The 21,920-nt window shown below is 47.6% G+C and overlaps 1 protein-coding gene across 1 annotated transcript in view; it reads right to left on the bottom strand.

The window, feature by feature from the left end:
• Window positions 1-21,920, bottom strand: part of SMC1B (structural maintenance of chromosomes 1B) — a 2,533,210-nt gene that overhangs the window by 2,503,756 nt on the left and 7,534 nt on the right. The window contains exon 2 of the mRNA XM_085652431.1: window positions 2,489-2,677. Within this exon, the coding sequence (XP_085508557.1) occupies window positions 2,489-2,677 (189 nt within the window). The remainder of the gene's footprint in view (window positions 1-2,488; window positions 2,678-21,920) is intronic.

The following is a 21,920-nucleotide window of genomic DNA, read 5'->3' as shown; positions in this document are numbered from 1 at the left end:
ACCCGCCTGGCTGCCAAAACAGCGCCAGCGCAAAGGAAGAGGACAGGAATGCGCTGGTTTGGATAAATACAGCGTATTTCTGCCCTTTCCCTCTGACACAGGGCAGCACAGCAAGGTGACTTGCTCCGCTGCGTCACAAATTTCATAAATATGCCTCTAAGTAACTCCGGTTTTAGGGAAGAGGCCCTAGTCAACAAGGGGTGTGCAGGTTCTCATGCTAACAGGGGAAATTGACAGCATGCAGGCAAAACATCATCTTGTAAGAAAATGGAGACTTGTTATGAGTAATTGCATGGACCTGAAAAAGGAGAGCCACTGGCTGTCTCATCGCACGGGTGCAATTGAAAATGCTGTTAATCCTTCGTTACAAATTCCCTGCCATCTAAGTCAGTTACCTGATAGTCTAGAGAGACTGAGTGAGAATAGGCCACTGTCATTCAGGTTGGGGAACACTTTGAGTGCACCTTCTTTCAACAGTACTATCATCGGTTGAAGAATTACAACAATTAAATTCAAAGCACCTCCATAGGTCTCTGAGATTGGAGAGTCCGTTGGGAAAAAACACTGTCAGTTCAGAATAAATAAAACAAGCATTTGCAATGCAATAGGTCTCGCATTTATAAGAGTTTGAGCTACTGGCATTGTAAAATTACAATGCCTTTTATTTATGTTTTGGTTTTAAAACAAATAAAAGGCATTGTCATTTACAATGTCAGTAGCAAAAACTCGCATAAAAGCAGTGTGTGGAGTGCAGCAGTGTGCGGCGTGCAGCAGTGTGCTACGTGCAGCAGTGTGCTACGTGCAGCAGTGTGCTACGTGCAGCAGTGTGCTACGTGCAGCAGTGTCGTGCAGCATGCAGCATTGAGTAATGCAGCAGTGTGCGGCGTGCAGCAGTGTGAGGAGTGCAGCAGTGTGAGGCGTGCAGCAGTGTGAGGCGTGCAGCAGTGTGAGGCGTGCAGCAGTGTGCGGCGTGCAGCAGTGTCGTGCAGCATGCAGCAGTGAGTAAGGCTGCGGCGTGCAGCAGTGTGCGGCGTGCAGCAGTGTGCGGCGTGCAGCAGTGTGCGGTGTGCAGCAGTGTGTAATGCAGCAGTGTGCGCAGCAGTGTTTGGCGTGCGGTAGTGTGCGGCGTGCAGCAGTGTGTGGCGTGCAGCAGTGTGTGGCGTGCAGCAGTGAGTGGCGTGCAGCGGCATGCAGCAGTGTGTGGCGTGCAGCAGTGTGCGGCGTGCAGCAGTGTGCGGCGTGCAGCAGTGTGCGGCGTGCAGAAGTGTGCGGCGTGCAGCAGTGTGCGGCGTGCAGCGGCATGCAGCAGTGTGAGGCGTGCAGCAGTGTGTAATGCAGCAGTGTGTAATGCAGCAGTGTGTAATGCAGCAGTGTGTAATGCAGCAGTGTGTAATGCAGCAGTGTGTGGCTTGTGGTAGTGTGCGGCGTGCAGCAGTGTGCGGCGTGCAGCAGTGTGCGGGGTGCAGCAGTGTGCGGGGTGCAGCAGTGTGCGGCGTGCAGCAGTGTGCGGCGTGCAGCAGTGTGCGGCGTGCAGCAGTGTGTGGCGTGCAGCGGCATGCAGCAGTGTGTAGCGTGCAGCAGTGTGTGGCGTGCAGCAGCGTGCGGCGTGCAGCAGTGTTTCGTGTAGCAGTGTGCAGCATTGTGTAATGCAGCAGTGTGTAATGCAGCAGTGTGCGCAGCAGTGTGTGGCGTGCGGTAGTGTCCGGCGTGCAGCAGTGTGCGGCGTGCAGCAGTGTGCGGCGTGCAGCAGTTATAACGAAAGTTAATTGTTGTAAGAGGGGATGCAGAAAGTGAGGCCGAGGACGCGCTGGCGAAAGCAGTCTGCTGCTTTCAAGTCCGATGCCAGATGCCAGTTTAGCGCTTGAATGCCTTGCAAGCACTGGCCATAAACCGCATTCCTAAGGTCTTGTGCCCCTTACTAAATATCTCTGAATGCGTGAGGCGGCGCACGCGTAGGAAGTAGCTGGTGGCAAATGGAATGCGCGTGGTTATGCACGTAACCGCCACCCGATCCGCCTGGGAAGCATTTGGGAGCATTTTCTGAAGCCCCTACATAAGTCTCGCTGAGCTATAGCTTACGCGATAGCCAGGCGAGACCTAAAAACGGGCAGGGTAATGTTCCTTCACAAACTCAAGCCGAATTTACTGAAGTTGGTTATTAGGTGGCAGCAGGAAAACAAACCAAAAATTAGACATTCTATACGAAAGTACTTCATGAAGAAATAATGAATACATGAAGCTAGGTTTGAAAGATCTTGTGCTTTGAGAAGGAACAAAAACGAAATTCGAAAACATTTAAGTCTGCCTTATATTCTTTAAAACACCGAAGAAAACCACTACACAAAATTAAAATGAATTACATTTTGTTAAAATGCTAATAACTAGTTGCAACGAAAATCATCATCATTCGAAGTTCTTAAAAATCTTTTTTTATTTATTGATGTTAAAAAATGGAGTTTAAATTCAAGGTAAAAACTGTTCTACATACCTACAATAATTCGTGAAAAGGACTTTTCCTCTCCATTCTCTTCACTGTATACCATGTTTACACTTGCAGTTTTTGAAACAGGTTTTCCAATATTTGCGCCATGAATAAGTTCTCTAACACTTTTAACTCTTAAATTGGTTGTCTTTTCGCCCATCACAAAACTAAGTGCATCCATCACATTAGATTTTCCTTAGAAATAAAATAAAGTTACAAATCGAATTAACAGTCCAATATCTACAAAACAAAAGCAAAGCTAAAACGTGCAAACAGACTACTACACGTGACCTCACAACAGAATGAAACGTTACCCGTTACAATAATTCTTCAATGAGGATATTCTCCAAATATTCATACAATTAGAATAAGGGGGTGCATTTTCCTTTGATTTTTAATTCTAGGGCGAGTCGATCTAATTCTGTTTAGAGGGCAACGCCCCAGCAGAGCGATTTTGCCTCTGTCGTTTGTTCAGCGTCTCAGTATGCAATTTCGAAAGAGGAAAGGATAGATGGCTCAGTAAATATTCTAGAAAAGATACCCTCATTGGAGAAGTTTTAGCCTTAGGACATTTTTCTTAGCAGTATCAAGAAAACTGCAGCAGACAGTGAAAGGAAGGCTGTGTGTTAATTCCAAACTATGGACCCAATGTACAAAAAGTTTTAGTGTTTGCAATCCAACTGTTTCAGTAAATCGGAGGGTCTGCGAAAGCTAAAACCCTTTTTCAAATGTACTAAGCCCATTTAACGATTCGGAAAAGGTTTCCCGAATTGTTACATGGGTTTAGGAAACCACCCTGAATTGATATTTGGGATGGTTGCGTTTATGATGTCAACAAAATGATTGCTTTATTTAAAAGCAATCTGACCGTGACTGTTTTGCTGACCATAGGAGGCCACCATCTCGGTTATGTCAACGAATCGTAGTGAGTCAGAATTTGCAACTTACCTCATGAATATGCACATAGTAGGTCTGATTCTGACCCAACATGATTTGGATTTTTAAAAACTGACCTATTAGTACATAGGTTGGTTCTTAAAAATATTCACTAGCCGCAGAAATATTGGTTGCACATTGCAGAAAGAATTTTGCGACCATATATTAGTACATATGGCTCTATGTTTTTCAAATTTGCCTTTCGCCTGTCAATCTTGGGATTCAAACCTAAACGTAAATGGCTACCAAAAGGATTGAAAAAATTCAATGAAGCAATTCTTTCACCTCCAATCTAAATAAAATATGCAAAATATTCGGATAAAGTATACTGATCTTCGAGAGTGCCCATGAATCACATTTCTATCCCCCGCGTTAACGATCACAAACTGCAATACCAAATGTGCAGCAACACTGAAACAAATATGATAATCATTTCTTGTAGGTGACTGTGCAATATTTGTGCAGTGGCTATTGACCCCTCAATGCACCAGACTATGTGCAACGACAAATACAACACAGCCACAATGTCATTGGCACGGTCACGAGGCACAATAACAGTCTAAAATCGTTTTGATGTTTGAGAGTTTAAAATACACCTGAAATGTAAATAGAACAAACGGCAATCAATTATTTACATCTAATTTTTTTCTGTAATGTGACTAACAAACACTCCATTTTCATGATCATCCCTTTTTTGGGGTAGATTCCCTAAACCCCATGAGGAAATATCCATTGTACCCTCTTCAGTGTAAAGGAGAAATGGCAGGTGCCCCTCATTCCTCTTTCTAAAGAGTTATGCTCTTTTAGGCACGGATTGTTAGAAGTCAGACAACCCTTTTAGAGGTGGTGTTCTTTTTGTGCTAGGATGCCTTCATAGACAATAGTACGCAAGTATATAAGTTTTACATTACATTTGCAGGAGAAAGTATAAAAACAGAGAGCCTAAACAAACAGAGCCCTAATCTGGTTCTAGAAAACAGCAGACAATGAATGGTATTGTACAGTATGTAGTTATTATACATAGTTTATCTACAAATCATATACATGAGAATGAGGTTTTCTTTTTAGGGCTCTAGAACACACACACCATTATTTTTCATACAATTTGTACTAGTTTGTGACCATGTATTACCAGGAAAACTCTGCCACCCACAACATCACCCAGGGATGTAAGCAGAAAGTCCAGCAGGAGACCCATATCTGTATCAAATTTTCATGATCATCCACCAAATGCATATCCAGATTTTCAAGACAGCCACATCAACAAGTTACTGGCAATAAATCTAAATGCCAATTATGTATGTAGTCAGTGGTTACTCTGAAACTTTAGTCTAGGTCCAGTCTTAGTGGACTTGCACTTGATATCTCAGTTATTAACAGCCTGAACAATAGCTCCTAACCCAACTCCACAACCCATCCCAAAACGTCTTGTGCACCAGCAGTACTAGCATATATCAACCCTGGACCCAAATCAAACTCAATCTCTCTCTCTCAATCTCTCTCTCATTCATTTTGGAGCTCACATTTGGAAAGTTTGGGACGGGAAGGTAGTGACAACAATTGATGGGTGCTGATGTGATTTACACAAAACTCAGCAATCTGGGTTGAGGTATATTCCGCCAGGTTAAGCAATTTAGCAAAGTTTTCGCAATCAGATCCTACTGTTTTCTTCAACAATCTCCGAGCTGATGATTAGGTTGGATGGAGAAAGCCAGTTAATTGCACATCACAGAGACCTTGCCACCTACATGGCAGGCAGATTATGCCTCCTTCCTTGTGTTTAGACTTTCTTTTTACATTTACACAAAGACATGACAATAGGTGGAATTCTTGTGTAGAATAAAAGGATTATGAACTTTTAAGAGGAAGAGCTGTAGCTGATACCAGTGTAAGTCCGGCGTCATGGACTAATTCATTCACTACAGGACTGTATGTTTGACACCCCAAAGTCACAAATTCAAATCCTAAGGGGTGCGCTCAGTCTTTTATCCTTCTGAGGTTGATAAATAAACTTTTAATGATTTGGTAAACAATAAACGCCAAGAGTCCCCCCCAGTGGGGTGAACATACGCTCTATAAAATCACCTGTTAGGTTATGGTGTTGTAGCCTCATTTGGGGTTTTCCCAGTGGATGTTAACCTGTCTCCATTAGGCAGATAGAAGTCAACTATGTCAACATTTACCTGTATGCCCTCCAGTGGCATGTTGAGACTGTCCACTTACTGGATTACATCCTTTGTGATACGACATGGGCTAGAACAGACAATGCTGGTGGCAGATGGGCTGTCAATTATGGGTGCTATAGATTAGTAGGGAACCGAAGATCATTGTGTCACTGGCAGGGCAGTAGATGGCCCGTGCTTTGCATCTGTGTTGGGGGCTTATGTATGCTTGGTGTCACCTGGGATTAGTGCTTGTTTACGGAATAACATACCATTCCAAGTGTGAATGCTTAAGTACAAAAAGGAGGTTAAAGGGCAACTACTTTGTGTGGGCTGAGATGCTCCTGTAGGCCCAATGCCTTAGGTACTCAGAAAATTGAGTTTGTGCCTCATTTTTATGCCAACTTCACTTACTACTAGGTGGCAGGAAAAAACACTGATCTTGGTAGCAAGGTTCTTCCAGATTTCTGGTCTTGGGCTTCTTTCATCTAGTGGTGCGTAAAGAGGTGGATCTCCTTATTCACCTTCGCCTTTGTAAGCACTATCAGTTATGGTTCACAGACCTTAAATTTGAGCACCCTTGTCAGTAAAGTCCCTGCAATGGTGTCCTCAGAGAATGTAGAGGAGCTCCTGGTTACATAGAAACACAAAATGGCAGTGGATTGTATACCCCTTCTGCAACTCGTTTTGTTTCATAGGGGACCTGCTAGGTTTTAGGATCACATAACTAGGATTCAGAAAATTGTCAAGCTTGTTTGATTAACACCATTAAATTATCTGATCCTTGGCATTCAAGGTATCCCACAACTAAATATTGTATTTTTTTTTTTTTTAAATACCCATAAATCTCAGTTATGTATTGATTTACTGCTGGTTTATAAACATCTTGTACACTCGGTATTTTATCCAACTAAAGAACTATTCAATATTGCCATTATTTCCTTTACCCTAAAACAATTGGACATTAAATCACTTAATTTATTATGGCAAATTAATGAAAACGTCCTAGCTATCGTAACGGGAAGTTTCAATACTATTAAGGACACGGAGGCAAGGATTATGCTGTACTTTCTTCACTTTATTTTTACAGCAGCAATTTTAACCATGTAAAACAAAGACTTCATTTCCCATAAACCTCGGGGGGAAAGAGTCAACAATAGAGAAATGTCTAATTAGCACTTCAGGGACCCCATTATATTTTTTTGTCCCTCTTGCTGCCTCCTATTTTTTCCTGCAACAGAAACCGGTTAATGCAATCTTCAGCCTGTCTTTAGACCCATCAGATTCTAAAGAAAATACAAATGTGATGAATCACCCATAAGTGTCAGTTCAGAAGCAGGCTATGCATCAGCCTAAATTAAGCCTCATACAACAGTAGGTATCAATCGCACATGAACATGTGCTGAGAAATCCTGCACAATTTGACATATCGCATACATCATTATACCCACCTTTACGAAAACCTTCTTCCCCAGGGAGGGGATATGCACATGTAACATTGGTTGGGCTAATCCTCGTCTCAGCGTCCTTAATAGAATTGAAAGTTCTGTTACGATTGTGAGAAGTTGGCCTGATATGAAGTGCTCACTATTCTAGTGATCACTGTGTATCATTCCAAACAACCCTTATTGATGATTGGTTGTAAGTCAACCTTATAGACCAGCTATCCTAGTAGCGTGGATACGAGCAGTCTTAGGCTAAACTCTAGAGGGCGTGTTAAGCCAGCTGTTTACCATCACATATACCCCTTGAACACCAAGTGAAAGGACACCACACAAGTTGTTATGAAAATAAAGGATATTTATTTATAACAAGACTACCCTGGCTCTTTATGAGTCAGGGAGCTAAGCACAATACAAAACTCTTAGGAAAATACTTCTGGTTGCACAATTTACACAAATGCCCGAGGGCACGAAACCATTACACTGCAAGTGGAAGGGGAGAAGTTAGAAAGTCTAAAGTGACTGATTCCGGAGTGATCCGATCAGTGGGACTACACGTAAAAGGAACTGGACACTTGTAAAGCGAACCGGCGATGGAGCACCGAAATGCTCGAGTTACCTAGCCCAGAGGCTGCGGCTGTGGAAGGTTCGGCAAGATGTCGGAAGTCCTCGTTGTAGTCTCAGGAGCCTGAAAGAAGAGTTGCTGGCAGGCGACCAGTGTCGATGTTCAGCGAGATCCAAACCTGGATCGGTGATGAAGGAAACCTGAAAGCAGAGGGGGACTCAGTTCTCAACCGCTAGCCAGCGATCGTGTGGGCACCAGGAGGGTACCGGCTGAAGTCACCTCGACCAGGTGAGTGGATGACGTCGGACTCGGCCGTTCCTCGGACCAGGAGGCGCGGCGGCGACCAGGATGGAGGGCGAGCTGTCCCACGCAGGTGTCTGCTGTCGATGATGCTGGGCCCAGGAATGGGGCAGCGGATCTTGGCAGTGGCAAGCCCACGCGGTGGAGTCAAGATGGCGTCTGGAGTGGACCAGGAGGGTCCGTGGTACTCCTCTGTTGAAGGGGAGCAAGAGCCAGTCTGGAGCAACCAGACTAGTGATGAAACAACCGTGGTGCGTCGTGAAGAGGGCCACAAGCCGGTCGGCAAGTGGTCGAACAACGCGGTGAACAGCAAGGAGCGGAAGGGCCCCCACGCAGATCTCGGGGATGCTGGGGAGGCAGACTTCGGTGCTGGAGCTGCGCAGGGTTAGGGCTTCTCAAACCCTAGGTGCACTCACTCGAGGGTCCCTCGGTGGGCCTGCTAGATAAGCGTCGTGCAGGTTCTGAAGATGGCCGGTCCCGCAGGTCTCGTCACACCTACGACTCTCAGCTGGGCTGATGAGGTAGGTAAAAGGTCAGAGATGGCAGGAACTCGGGCTTCGTCGAGCTGGGCAGTCTTGATCCGTAGGAGAGACTTACAGCAAACCGCAAGCGCTTAGGTGGTGCCTACTGGTGCAGGGTGGCTACTCCTTAGCCACAAGGGAGAGTCTTCAGAAATAGTCAAGAGTTCCTTTCGTGGAAAGTAGTTCAAGATTCAGAATTATCCAATTTGGGAAGGGGACTCGCTCCTACCTTTATTCTAAGAAAAAGGGGCTGGCCCGTGACTAGGTTCTACCTATGGGTGGAGCCAGGAGGGGGGTGGTTACACCCCTTTCCTTTGTCCGGCTTCGCCCCAGCTCAGGGGCTGGTGTGCCCCCGAAACTGGTTTGAGCCGGGCTATGCACAGTGAGCACCGGGGTGCCACTGGCAATCACCTTCCTTTCAGCCCTGCCTACCTGGGATACACAAACCCTGTCTGGGATGGTGCTAACACCGCCCTCGACAGGAAACCCTTTGTCCAAGCTCCCTCGCTGGAAGGTCTCCCAGCAGCAGGAGGTCAGACTTGTGTCTGGTGGCAGCATCCATTTTGTGATGCTGAGGCTTGAGTCAACTTTAACCGGGGTTCAAGGTTACTTCCATGTCGTGCCCCTCTAAAAGGGGGGAATGTTAACCCCGTCGCCAGAACTGGCGAGGGGTTCGTATTCCAATTCGTATGACACCTTACTCGACATGTGTAGGTGATGCGGTGCCAAAGTTAGCAAATAACCGTGAGGATTATAGTGCATTTAAAAGTAGTTGGCCCGCGTCACCATGGAACGGCTATTAGGACTTGGTTCCGCAAGCCGTCGACGGGCTCAGCTCGCGCCAGAGCACCGTCCCACATGATTCCCTGCACTCTGCCTTCAGGATTGATAAGGCCTGCCATAGGAGTGACTGATAGGAATCCATGTGTCCATTTTAGGGTTAGGTGTAGGAATACTACACCTACAGCAACGGGTGATTACACCACGTTTCCCCAGCTGTCGTGCAGCCAGTTGTGTCAGATTTGGGCGGCAATTCCAGGGGTGGCATAATACATGCTGCAGTCCCTGGTAGGCCCTGGGTACACCGATGCCCTGGATACCTGTGGTATGCTGAGACAGGGACTGACAAGGCGGCCCAGTTCCAATTGGTGGATGCACCTAATGTACATGTGTTTAATTTCGAGAGAGAACAGCTAGGCTGTGGGTCTGATTGGCAGGCCCACAGCCGGGGAAAGTCATAAACCAATGAAGCAAAAGCAAAAAATCTGGGTGATCATAGGATTGCAGACCCTACTCTCCTACAACGATAGCTAGGAAATTTTTCATTCTATGTCAGGACCGGCGGCAAGGATTATGCTAGATTAAAGCTTATCCACAACCAGCGATGCAATGCAGGGGATTGGTTTATAGTAAAATCTCTTTAAAGGTAGAGTCTGAAGACCAGTCCTCCGTATTGAGGATAGCCTCCAGACGAGTCCCCAGACAGAACGCCTTTCAGACCATGGCCCCTCTGGCTCAATAAGCACCAAATGTGTTAATATCAATGCCAGCTTAATGCCTAGCCCATCTAACCCATTGAGCAATGGTAGGCGAGGAGACCATGTTATGCGGTTTCTTGAAGGCAACCAAAGGTTGCAGTACACCATGGGGCGAATATACACATTCACTGCCCCATTGTTCTTAATAAACCATACTACACATAACTTTGGGGAATCTGGAAAGAAAGGATAAGAAACCACACAAGAATTACATTTGTCCACCTTGAAATATGGAAACCAACCCCATCTGGGGTAAATACCCTACCCGTGATGTCCAGTGCCCCGACATATGAAACTCTTTGATATGAAAGTAAATATAATGGGGTCAGAGTAGCCAGTTTGGCCAAGATCTCTTTCCTTGAGAGATACTTATTAGATTGCCATGACAATAAATGGTTCAGAACCTTATTGACATCCCATAGCATTAAGTATCTAGGTTCTGGGGGAAGAGATCTTTGAATTCTATGCAGAAGTGTCCTCACCAGGGGGTGTTTCCCCACCGGATGATCACCCACCTGAGCATGCCTGCCAATATTGGTGACCGGAAGGTGTTGACAGATCTATAGGTCTATCCTTCAGAGGCCACTGAAGCGAGAAAAAACAAGATATGGACAATATCTGTCCCCACCGGATCCAGTTGCTGTTGGTGACAATAGCCCAACCATCGAGCCCATGCCAATCCATATCTTTTGATGGTACTGTCAGTCCATGCTTTGGAGTGGAGGGACGCAGCATGGCTCTAACGTCACAGGACTTTCCAGTGTTCCCTGTAAACCTCCAAGCCTTAAGAGGCAGAGACCCCAGATTCACCTCTGGATCTTGGAGGATGTCTGGAAATTGGGGTAGAGGGGATTGGAAAATCACAAGAAAGTTCCAGACTGGAGATCTCCAGATCGGGGTCACTAGCACCATTTCCACCTGCTGCCTCCGCACTCGGGCTGAGTGGCGCAATCTTCTTAAATGTGCGAAAAGCATACCCCTTCTCCAGATGTCAGGTCTGGAGGAAAGTGTCCGTGGCCCCATCCTTAGGGTCCAGACACTACCTGAAGTACCTGGGGAAACCCGCTGAGAATGGGCCTCATTTGGTCTAATGGGCCTGGAAGACTGAAGGGTGTAACTTCCAGAGGCTCCACCCCTAGGTAACAGGAGTACCAGTCGGCTACTTGTTTGGATTTCCCCAGAAGGTGTTCCACTGTCACAAAGACTTGGTTCGTGAGGAAATAGTCCCAGAAGTTTCTGGCCAGGTCTGAGAGGGTTTTTCATTGTGTACCTTCCAGATGGTGTATGGAGCACACTGCTGCCATGTTGTCCATTTTTAGTAGGACACAGCATTTTGCTTGGTTCAACACCTGACTGCGAATGAGCCCACCAACACTTCAAGTCAGTTGATGCAGGAATTTTACTGAGATGATGATCTTCTTACAGTGGAGAATTCCCTACACCGTGTCCCCAACCCAAACCACTGGCATCGGATTCTATGACTAGGTCCAGAAGGGGACTGAATATCACTCGGCAGTTCCATGCTTCCATGAGGGCAAGCCACCACTGTATGTCTTCCCAAGGTTCCTCTAATAACGAAACTACCGGAGAGTACACAAATCCTCTCCACGGCTGAAAAGCTTTGAGCCGTTGACCGGCTCTGTTGTGAAGGAGGCCTGAAAATATGTCCTGAATTAAGGATGACAACAGTCCTACTACCATCGCAATCTGGTGCAGGGAGTTGGATGGTTCGGCTGCCATCCCGCACAGTTTGTGTCTGAACTTGCTCATCTTTCGCAAAGGAAGGCTGAGTGTGGTTCGAAAAATATCCACCACGAATCCCCACAACACTAGAGACTGAGCAGGAGTGAGGACCGACTTCTGCTATCTGATAATGAAGACCAGCGACTCCAAAAGGGTTACTGCCATCCCAAGATGCACAGAGAAATTCCGGGGACACTGGTCCATCAGGAGGATTTTGTCCAAATAGAAGATGAGGCAGATGCCCCGAACTCTGAGGTATTCCACCACCGGATGCATTACCTTGATAAAGCACCATGAGGCGGATAACAGGTCAAAGGGGAGAGTTGTGAACTCGAAAGTTCGTACCTGCCATTAAAACTAGAGAAATCGACGTGGGGTGGAAAGATCTGTATGGTAAGATGCGCATCCTGGAGGTCGAGGTACACCATCCAGTCGAGTTGAAGGAGGTCCCTCATCTTTAAGTTGCGGAAAACCAGACACTCATTGAATTCTTTCATGTTGATGACCCGCCACTGGTTGTCATCCCCTTTCTCCACCAAGAAAAGATTACTGAGGAACCCTAAGGGGAGTGGGGAAGTCTGTACAAGGGCTCCTTTGGTGTATAACTCCCGCACCTCAGCGTCTAACAGCAAAGCGCCTGAAATCTGCTGAGTAGATGGCTCAGATCAACTGTTTTGGCATATTCTTTGGCTAATGTCCCTCTAACTGTAAGAATACAGGGGTGAGCCACTAGAACATGGCACCCTGCTGGGCTTGGGTAATACACATTACCTAATCGTTCCCTACCTCGCTTCTCTTCTTACACACAAGGCATTCCTGCCTTACCAGACACCCAGACCATGTGCTTTGTATCATCCAATAAAAAGCACCCTCCTTCCTCCTGTTTTTCCTGCGTCTTACTTTTGGACAGGTGTACCACGCGCCGGTCGTGTGCAGTGCTACGGTCGTTTAGGATTATTTTCCCGGACTGCAGCAACATGTTCTGACGATGCATGCTTGTCGGGCATGGTAAGGCCAGCTAAATCAGTGTGAGGGCCATGAGGCCCTGTGCCACGGAGTCACGGTGCACTCTTTGCTGGTGCGTCTGTTTGCAAGCAGGAAGACCGGGTTACCAGCTCACCGGGGCTGTGCTTCAGGGTCGGCAGCCAGCCAGAGAGGCACAGCTCCACCGCTGGCAATTGCTCTCTTCTTACAGTAAGGGCCTCGCATGAAGTTGTTTTTAATGTTTTTTTCTGCATTTGTGTGCAGGGGGAATTGGTTGGTTATTTAACCACCTATCTTATTGGTACGGGGACTGTTTATTTTGTGTCTGTGTGCCCGATTGGTCCCTTGTGGGGTTGGCTTCCTATTTGAAGGGACTACCTGTTCTGTGCTCATTATTGTTATAAAGGTGGGAAAGCGAGAATCCAAGCATAAGCATGTTTTGTGGTCTTCTTAGGAGAAGGAGGAGACTATTCCTGCGCGCCGGAGCAGGTGCCCTGCATATCCTTCTGCTTTCAATTCTGCCTCTGAGGTCCAGGCTATGATTGAGGCTGCTGTGGCCAGAGCTTTGGATGACATAGCTAAGCCCAGGCATAGGGGCTCTCGTTCTGCGGTGGGTTCGGTGGATTTTCCCTCTGGGGACTCTTCGGCTTCAGAGCAGCCACCTCTATTGGGAAATTTGTGCATAGAGAGGCGATGTCAGACATTCTGCAGCACATCCAGGAGAATTTGGGTTTTGCGCCTTTCTCATCCTCGGAGACAGCGGAAGGCAGGTTTCCCCAATATGTTATGCCTCAGGTTTTTGCTATGCCTTGTCATGGCCGGATCAAGGACTTGATCACTGGTGAATGGCAGGACATAGACCGCTCCTCGGTTTCCACGTTTCTGCAGAAGCTGTATTCACTGGAGGAGGGCGAGTACTCTTTTCCCCAGGCTGGTAAGGTAGAAGCCACTCTGATTGGTCGTGCTGCGAATAATCCTGAGGATTGTTCTCCTTCTGATGCAACCGACAAGAAGATTGACAGGACAATTAAAAGGCTTTCTCTGCCGAAAAACGGACTTTAAAAGCTGGTATTTATTCGGCGTTTCAGACTTTAAGAAGTTGTGCACAGCGATTCAGCAGGAGACGGATTGTTCAGAGTTGCTGGTTACATGGAACAGTCCAGGTTCCTGGCAGACATGTCTTCGGCTGTCTTGAAGTTCTCGGCCATGGCGACTGGTTCCATGGTGTTTGCGCGGAGGGATTTGAGAATACGTGATTGGAAGGGGGACTTTTCAGAGAAGTCTTCTCTCCTGAAGATCCCGTTTAAGGGTAAATTGCTGTTTGGGGATAAATTAGACAGAGTGACTACCGATGCTTTCAAGGATCGCAAGCATGCTCTTCCGAAGGTTTATTCTCATCGCTTTTGGGATCAGCTTTCTTCCTGTTCTTCGTTTTGTTCCTCCTGGAAGCCCTCCATGCCTTTTTTGGAGCGTCAGAGGAAGTTCCAGTCCAAAAAGTTGACGGCCTTGGCAGGGTCAAGGATCAGTAAACTTCCTTCAAGAGGAAGTCCTGACTACTATTGCAGGGAGCGTCAATTCCTGGGAGCAGAAGACTTTTGTTTTTTCTGTGTGCCTAAAGTCTGGATGTGAGGGATCGAGTGCCTTGAACTTTGTCAGGAGCAGCTATCGTATCAACTTTGTTACTGCCTTCCGACGGGACACCAAACATACTCTTAACCCCAGGGACCTAGGGAAGAGACAGGTTCTTCTGAAGAAAAGGGCAATTTTGCCGGTTGCCGTGGTGGAGCAGGGACTGGGTTGCTATTAAATTCTTTTTCTGGTTCAGAAGGTGCCGGTAGTTTCAGGCCGGCTCTGGATCTGAAGAGTGTGAATTGGGTGGGTCAGGACCGTTCATTTCAAAATGGTGACCTTATAGTCCATAATTCCCTTGGTTGGTGCCCTGGATTTTTTTGACTTCCATAGACCTACAAGATGCCTACATCCACGTCCCCATGGCTCTGGATCATCAGAAGTTTGAGATTTACGATAAGAGGACTGCCACTTTCAGATCACTGTATTGCCATTCATTCATGGGTCTTCATGGAGCTGTTGGCTGCTTTGGTGGCGGTGGCTCACTGTCAGGGGATTTTCCTTCATTACCTCGACGACTAGTTGGTTTGCACTTATTCAAGTCTGTTGACTCGCAAACACACAGGGGTGGTACTGGACATTTTGCAGGGGCACGGTTTTCTTATCAAACCTGACAAATCCTGCCTTGTTCCGGCCCAGGACGGTCTCTTTATTTGGGCAAGGTTTCGTACCGATTTGGGCATTGTCACATCGCCTGAGTTGCAGGTGGCAAAGATCCGGTCCCACCTTCTGGGTCTTTTGACCCAGCCCGTTCAAGTGGTGGCACGTTGGCTCCAGGTTCAAGGAGATCTGGCTGCGACGGTGTTTCTGGTTCCCTTGGCTCGCTTTCATTTGCACATACTGATTGCTTACATCCTGGCTGATTGGTCTCCCCATTGCCTTTCCCGATCTTTTAAGATTCCCGTCTCCCCACAGATTCATGTGGACCTGGGTTGGTAGCTTCTAAGGGAGCATGTTCATTTTCTGAGGGGTGTGTCTCTCTCCCCTCATGCACCCTTGATTGTCACAACGGATGACAGTCTGTCGGGTGGGGGGGCCTGGATGGGAGAACATCAGGTCATGGGCTCTTGGCCCTAGTCTCAGAGCAGGAGGTCTTCGAATTGGAGGAAGTTGAACGTTGTCCCCTTGGATCTGAGAGCCTTCTCTTGGTTTCTGAAGGGGGCGGTTTTTCTGGTCAGGATAACCAACGTTATGACCACGGCTTATGTGAACAGGCAGGGGGTGACCAGGTTTCCTTTTCTAGCTCTGGTGGCGGACTGTTTGTTTCATTGGGCGGAGTCTCAACTGTTGGTGGTGTCAGCGATCCACAGCAAACACAAGGAGATGATGGACTGAGCGCTGAAATGTTTCAGACACTCACCCCCAGTCAGAGATCTGGGTTGAATTCATCATCGTTCTTTAGCTCACTTCGCCACCCCAGTTCAGACACAGCTATATGCAAATCAGTCTTGACCCTGTGCCTCATGGGAACAGCCCAGCCCGAACTGCCAAGCCATGTCTTCCCTGGACCGGAAACAAGCATCCTGGGACTGGTTTCGGGCTAAAAGTCCTCATCAGCCAGACTAGCCTGAATCCAGTGGCAAAGTGAGCAAAGGACCCATGTCTGGGCATACGCTGCTAACTTAGGCGATCCATATTCAGGAGGTCTCCAATACTCCGGCAGACACACTCAGCAGAGCCATTCTGTCGTCCGTGGATTTTTGCCTCTGCCAGGAACTATTTGCGGAGCTTACAGAGGTGTGGGGTGTCCTGTGACAGACCTTTTTGAGAGTCTTCTCAAAGCCAAAGTGCCACTGTTTTGCTCTCAGAGCCGGGAGGAGGCGGCTTGGGCTGTGTACGCTCTCTCCTGCCAGTGGCCCCAGGGGCTTCTTTATGCCTTTCCTCCTTTTCCACTGATTTTCAAGTTCCTTCTCAGGGTCTGGAGGTTGGGGTGTCGGTCATTTATTTTGGCCCCGGGCCTCTTGTTTTCCTCTTCTGGTGGAGATAAGGAGAGAGGGGGAGTGGTGGTTACCTCTGTCTCTCTCCCCCTTGGTGTTCCCGGTGTTGCAGCAGGATGTTCAGTCCTGGATGCGATTAGCGGCCTGGAGGTTGAACAGCTAAGTCTGCTGCAAGAGGTTCTGGCTAGTTTGGCACCGACTCTGCAAGCTGCTAGGCGCTCCTCTACCTACAAGTCTTATTTTCGTCACTAGTGTTCTTTAAGTAAGTGGTGTCGGGGTAAGAGTTTGGACCCAGCTTCTTCGGACTTGTTTGATGTGGTGTTGTTTCTGCAGGAGGGGGCTTCTTTGCGGTTGAAGGTTGCCTCCCTTAAGCTTCAATGGGCTGCTATTAAGGCTTTTCAGAGTTCTTGGAACAATCTGTCTGATCCCGATGGTTTGCTGGGGCATCTTTTCAACGGGTTGAGTAATGTTCTTCCTTCTCCTCTGAAGCACTTCCCTTCATGGGATCTCTCTTTGGTTTTGGAGACATTGATGGCTCCTCCGTTTGAGCCCCTGGAAACTGTGGACTTGCGTTGGTTGTCCCTTAAGGCTTTCTTTTTGTTGGCTTTTTCAACAGCTCGTCTTTAATGTGAGCTGGGCGCTTTGTCTTTTAAGCATACTTTTTGTGGGGTTTTTGAAGACAGGGTCATTTTGAGGCCTCTCCTTTCCTTTCGTACTAAAGTTGATTCCCAGGTCCATAGGGACCAGGAACTGTTTTTGCCATCCGAGTCTCCTTCTTCTAAGGGGGAAAGACGGCTGCATTGTTTGGATGTCAGAAGGGCTCTCCTGAACTATTTGGATATGGTGGCATCCCTTGGCCTTTCCGATTCCTTGTTTGTGAATTTTGGCTCTGTGCGACCTTCCACATCTTCCTTTAGGCGGTGGGTTCGTAACTCTGATCTCTCTGGAATTCATGGCTTCTGGTGAAGTTTCTCCCTTGGGGTTCAAAGTAGGTCCACGAGGTCCATGGCTACCTCTTGTGCTGAGGTCCAGGGGGCTTCCATTGCTGAGATCTGCAGGGCATCCACTTGGGCTTGCCCTTTGACTTTTGCCTCTCATTACCAGATTGTGCAGGAGGTGGACCGGATTGAGGTGTTTGGGTCTAAGGTATTGTACACTATGGTGCCTGAATAGTGGTCCAATACTTTTTGACTGTATTGTTTAATAAACATGTTTTGTGCATTACCAATTTTGGTTGTCCTGTTTGGCTTTGCACATCTCATGTGTGTAATTTAAGGAAGCGAGGGAGGGGACGATGAGGTAATGCTATAATTACTTAGCGGTAACTGCATTACTCAGAGTCCTCTTCTCTCGCCTCTATTCATTACATCCCTCCCTAGTAATCCAGCCAACCATTCTTTGGTGTGGTGTTGTTTTACGTAATATTGCAGGAGGAATATGTGCCCATTTCAGTAAAGGTACCATACTTATGCATTTATATTACTAGATACAGCCAACAGTCGTATTTGGCGGTCATTGTTGGCCGCAGTTTTATTACTCATTACATACGTCATACATGTGCAAATCCCCTAGACACCTTCTTTGGGCCGGGGTCATAAATCATCCTCATTCGTCATTGCACATTGGGTATCACACAGTTGTCAGTGGGACATCATAAACCCCCCCGGGCCATAAACCATTGGGGTATCATAAATCATTCTGCCACAATCAGCCATCATTTTGTTGTCAAATTATTCTGCCAGATCATCATAAATCAGCAGCCATAAATCATGGGTTATAAGTCACCATGGTATCATAAATCATTCGGTCACAAACGGTTATCATTTTGTCATCATAAATCATTCTGCATGATCATCATAAATCGTCAGCCATAAATCATTGGCTGGTCATAAATCACTTGTTTGTCTTTTGCTTATTTGCATCTCCTAGGGTCGTAAATCACCCCGACAGTTCGTAGATTGTTCTTTGGTGTTTTCCACACCCCTCTGCGTGTAAGGGGTAGCCCTTCCCCCGGAGTGAAGCCCCAACTCACTACCTTGCTAGTCTCTTTAATACCCTGGCGTGGCTGGGCTGCGAGTGCCGTCTCCGTTTGCTACCCCCTTTTTGTCAGGCCTACTCACCCTGCCGTAAGGAATCCCAGAGTGAGTGGCCCTCCTTCTACACACTGCCCTATCGGTGTGTTTCCATGACCAAACCAATACACTTTTTGTTTCCGCCATGCCGCCAGGGAGGCTTCCGTCTTCCTACAGCTCCCCTTCCCTGTGCCTTCCGTCTTCACCTCCAACTGCTCTTTATGTGCAGCCTGCCAATGCCATTGCTTTGGGTTTTTTTGCAGGGTGTTTGTATGCTAGATTACCAATCCTAGCTGTGGCTCCAGGAAGGCGACGTCTGGTAGGCTCCAAAGGGCGTCCTTTCCCCATTGCTTGGTGCGCTCTGCTCCATCCTTGCATTTATGTAGTGGCACGTGTAGGTAGGTGGATATCTGACTATGGTTACCCCCAACTTTTTGCCTAGTGTCTAGCTGGTTTTTCGACTTAGTTGGCCTGAGATCCTGCCATTCAGGGTCTCAGGCTGTCTGCTCTCTCTTTAAAATGGACTCCATGTACCCTAGGTACATTCCCAATTGGTAAGGATCACCTTATTGGACCCTGTACAGTGTACCCTAGTTACCCAGGGCATAGGTGTACCCTAAGCCTCCCAGGGGCTGCAGCATGTATTATGCCACCCCTGGTCTGGCCTTCCAATCAGACACAACTGGCTGATCACTCAGCTGGGGCAAGGTCGTGTAATCACCCCTTGCTTAGATATAGTATACCTATATCTACCCTTAAATGGACACATGTGTACCTATCAGCCACTCCTATGGCAGGCCTTAACAATCCTGGAGGCAGAGTGCTTGGTAACATGTGAGATGGTGCTCTAGCATGAGCTGAGCCTTTCTGCAGCTTTCGGAACCATGTCCTTATAGCTGTTCTATGATATAGCCTACCATATACTCTTAAAGTACCTTATAATCTTACGGTTATGGTAACTATGGTTTGGCTTTATCAAAACATATTGTGTAAGGTGTCTAACACTTTGGAATAATACCCCCATACCATTTCTGGCGATGAGGATATTATTCCCCCCTTCTAGAGGGAGAGACATGTTAAAATCCTACTTTGCTGTTTAACTCTAACCAAAGCCTCAGCATCACAAAATGGATGCTGCTGCCACAGACACGAGTCTGACCTCCTGCTGCTGGGAGTGATCCTGGCAAGGGAGGCTTGGACAATAGGTTTCCTGCTTGGGGAGGTGCTAGCACCTCCCCAGACAGACTTTAGTGTATTGGGGCAGGGAGGGCTGAAAGGAATGAGACATGCCTGGGGCACACAAGGTGTCCCATGCATAGTCCAGTTCAAACCGGTGCTGGGGCACACCAGCCCCAGTCCTGGCGCGAAACTTGACAAAGGGAAGGGGGTGTAACCACCCCCCTCCCAGGTCCCACCCATAAGGCGTGACCTAGCAGGTAACCCAGCCCCCCAGATTTGGATAAGAGTGGTAGCTGGGCCCCAGGAGATTAGATTATCCTGAACCTGCAACTTGAACAGAAACTCTGGACCTTCGACATTCGACGAAAGAAGAAGACTCAAGAATCTCCCTTGTGGCCAAGGAGTGGCTACCCTGTGCAAACAGGCACCATCAAGAGACTACCCTTTGCTTTGCTGAAATTCTACGAGGGACCGACTGCAGAGCCCGACCAGAGCCTTGACTTCCAGAATTCTCCGACCCTGATCCACATCCACAGCCGAGCTGAGATCCGTGGAGGCGACGAGAGACGTGGGACCGGCTACCTGGGAAAAGTGGCTAGTATCTTCCAGCGCAGCTTCTGTGGCACCCTCGAAGTTGTGCACCGGGGATTGAGAAGCCCCAACCCCAAGCAACATCTGCACCGAAGATCAGCCCCCCATACTCCACGAGTCCTGCGTAGGGCCCTTCTGCATTTTCCTGCTTGCCGCGTCTGTCCGGTTGCTTGCCCGTTGGCTAGTGGCCTTTGTGACGACGCATCCTGAAATCTTCACTGCTGGTTTGGCTCCTCCAGACTGGCTCCCGCTTCTTTGCAAAGGAGAAGCACCCCGGACCTTCCTGGTCTGCACCAGCAGCAAGTCCTCCGTTCTTCATGGGTTCCGCTTGCCAAGGCTTGGTGAGTCCTAGTTCGACTTCGACGACGCCGACAGCAAGAGCCTTCGTGGGACAGCTCGCCTCCTGGTCCTGGTCGTCCTCGACGTTTCCTGGTCCCCGTGGCTGCAGCGACAAGCTTCACCTTCACCTGCAATCTTCACGACATCACCTGGTTCCTTCCTGGTTCCACGTGGTCACTGGCTAGTGACCTTGACTCTGTCCCTTCTGCTTGCAGGTATCTTCTCTTCTTGATCCCAGCCTTGGGATCCACCGGACACTCTTCACTGACTGCCTGTCAGCAACTTTCCTTCAGGCATCCATAGAAGTCCACGACGAAACCCGACGCAAGTTCACACCTATGCACCCGCAGTCCGTGGGCTAGGTAACTGGGGTACTTCGGTGCTCACAAGGGTAGTGACTATCCTAGGGTCTAGTTTCCGAGTCTCGACTCTCTAGCTGCTTCAGAAGTGTCCTTAAACTGTTAATTTCTAACTGCTAGTAATTCTATCAACTTTTACGCATTACGCGTGAGTGTTTCCACTCTGCACCTGAATCCCGTGGGCCTCCCACTTCCTAACTGTTGCTAGTGTAGTGTAGCCCCAGCGATTCCCTAGGCCTAGGCCTATCCTAGTTCCGTGACAGTGGTCATTATACCACTTCTTTAGTATATGGTTTGTGTGGCCCCTAGGGCCTAACTGTATTACTTACCTGTGTGACTTAATGTATGCTTAAATAAGACTGTGTTGTACTTACCTCTAATCTCATAAAGAGTGCTGAGGGTTTGACTAGAATAAATACACTTTATTTTATATATATATATATATATATATCTGTTGTGGTGTCCTTTCATTTGGTATTCAAGGGATTATATATGGTATCACAGCTGGCTTCACATGCCATTCAGAGTTTAGCCTAAGACTGCTCTTGTCCATGCTACCACTAGGATAGCTGGTCTATAAGGTTGACTTTATAACTAATCACCATAAGGGTTGTTTGGACTGATATAAGGTGTACACTAGAACTAGTGACATCATACATCAGGCCAACTTCTCACAGCACGCTTTGTCCTTTTTCGCCTCCTGTCCCTGCTCACCATGGGTCATACATTAAATCAAAAATTGGGAGACTGTCAGATACCGCTTATGGAGGCGCGATACCGCATACAGTACCAAATAACATCATCTTGCATCATGTACAGCTTAGGCGAGGTTACAACATTTATTACAATAAAGGAGTCATGCCTGTCTTTGTTCGCACTGCCCTCCTGCAACCCCTCTCCTTTCCAGCTTTGTCATGGTCGCCAGGCTGTAGCTTCCATCACCATTTCCTTATATATATATATTTATATATTTAATAATTTTTTTTTATTTAAGCTCTGCTTGTCGTCCGCCTGCTCTGTGGGGCAGACAGGAGAATTACCCAAAACTTTGCCTTGTTTGCAGATGGGGGGGGGGGTCTGCTCACTGACTGGGGGCCAAGTGCTTAGCGCACCGGCCTGCCCGTAAACCTCACATGCCACG

This window comes from Triturus cristatus, chromosome 4_1 (assembly GCF_964204655.1).
Source record: "Triturus cristatus chromosome 4_1, aTriCri1.1, whole genome shotgun sequence".
Classification (NCBI taxonomy): domain Eukaryota; kingdom Metazoa; phylum Chordata; class Amphibia; order Caudata; family Salamandridae; genus Triturus; species Triturus cristatus.
The sequence above is the reverse complement of the archived record's forward strand: the minus strand, read 5'-3'. Positions and strand labels throughout refer to the sequence as shown.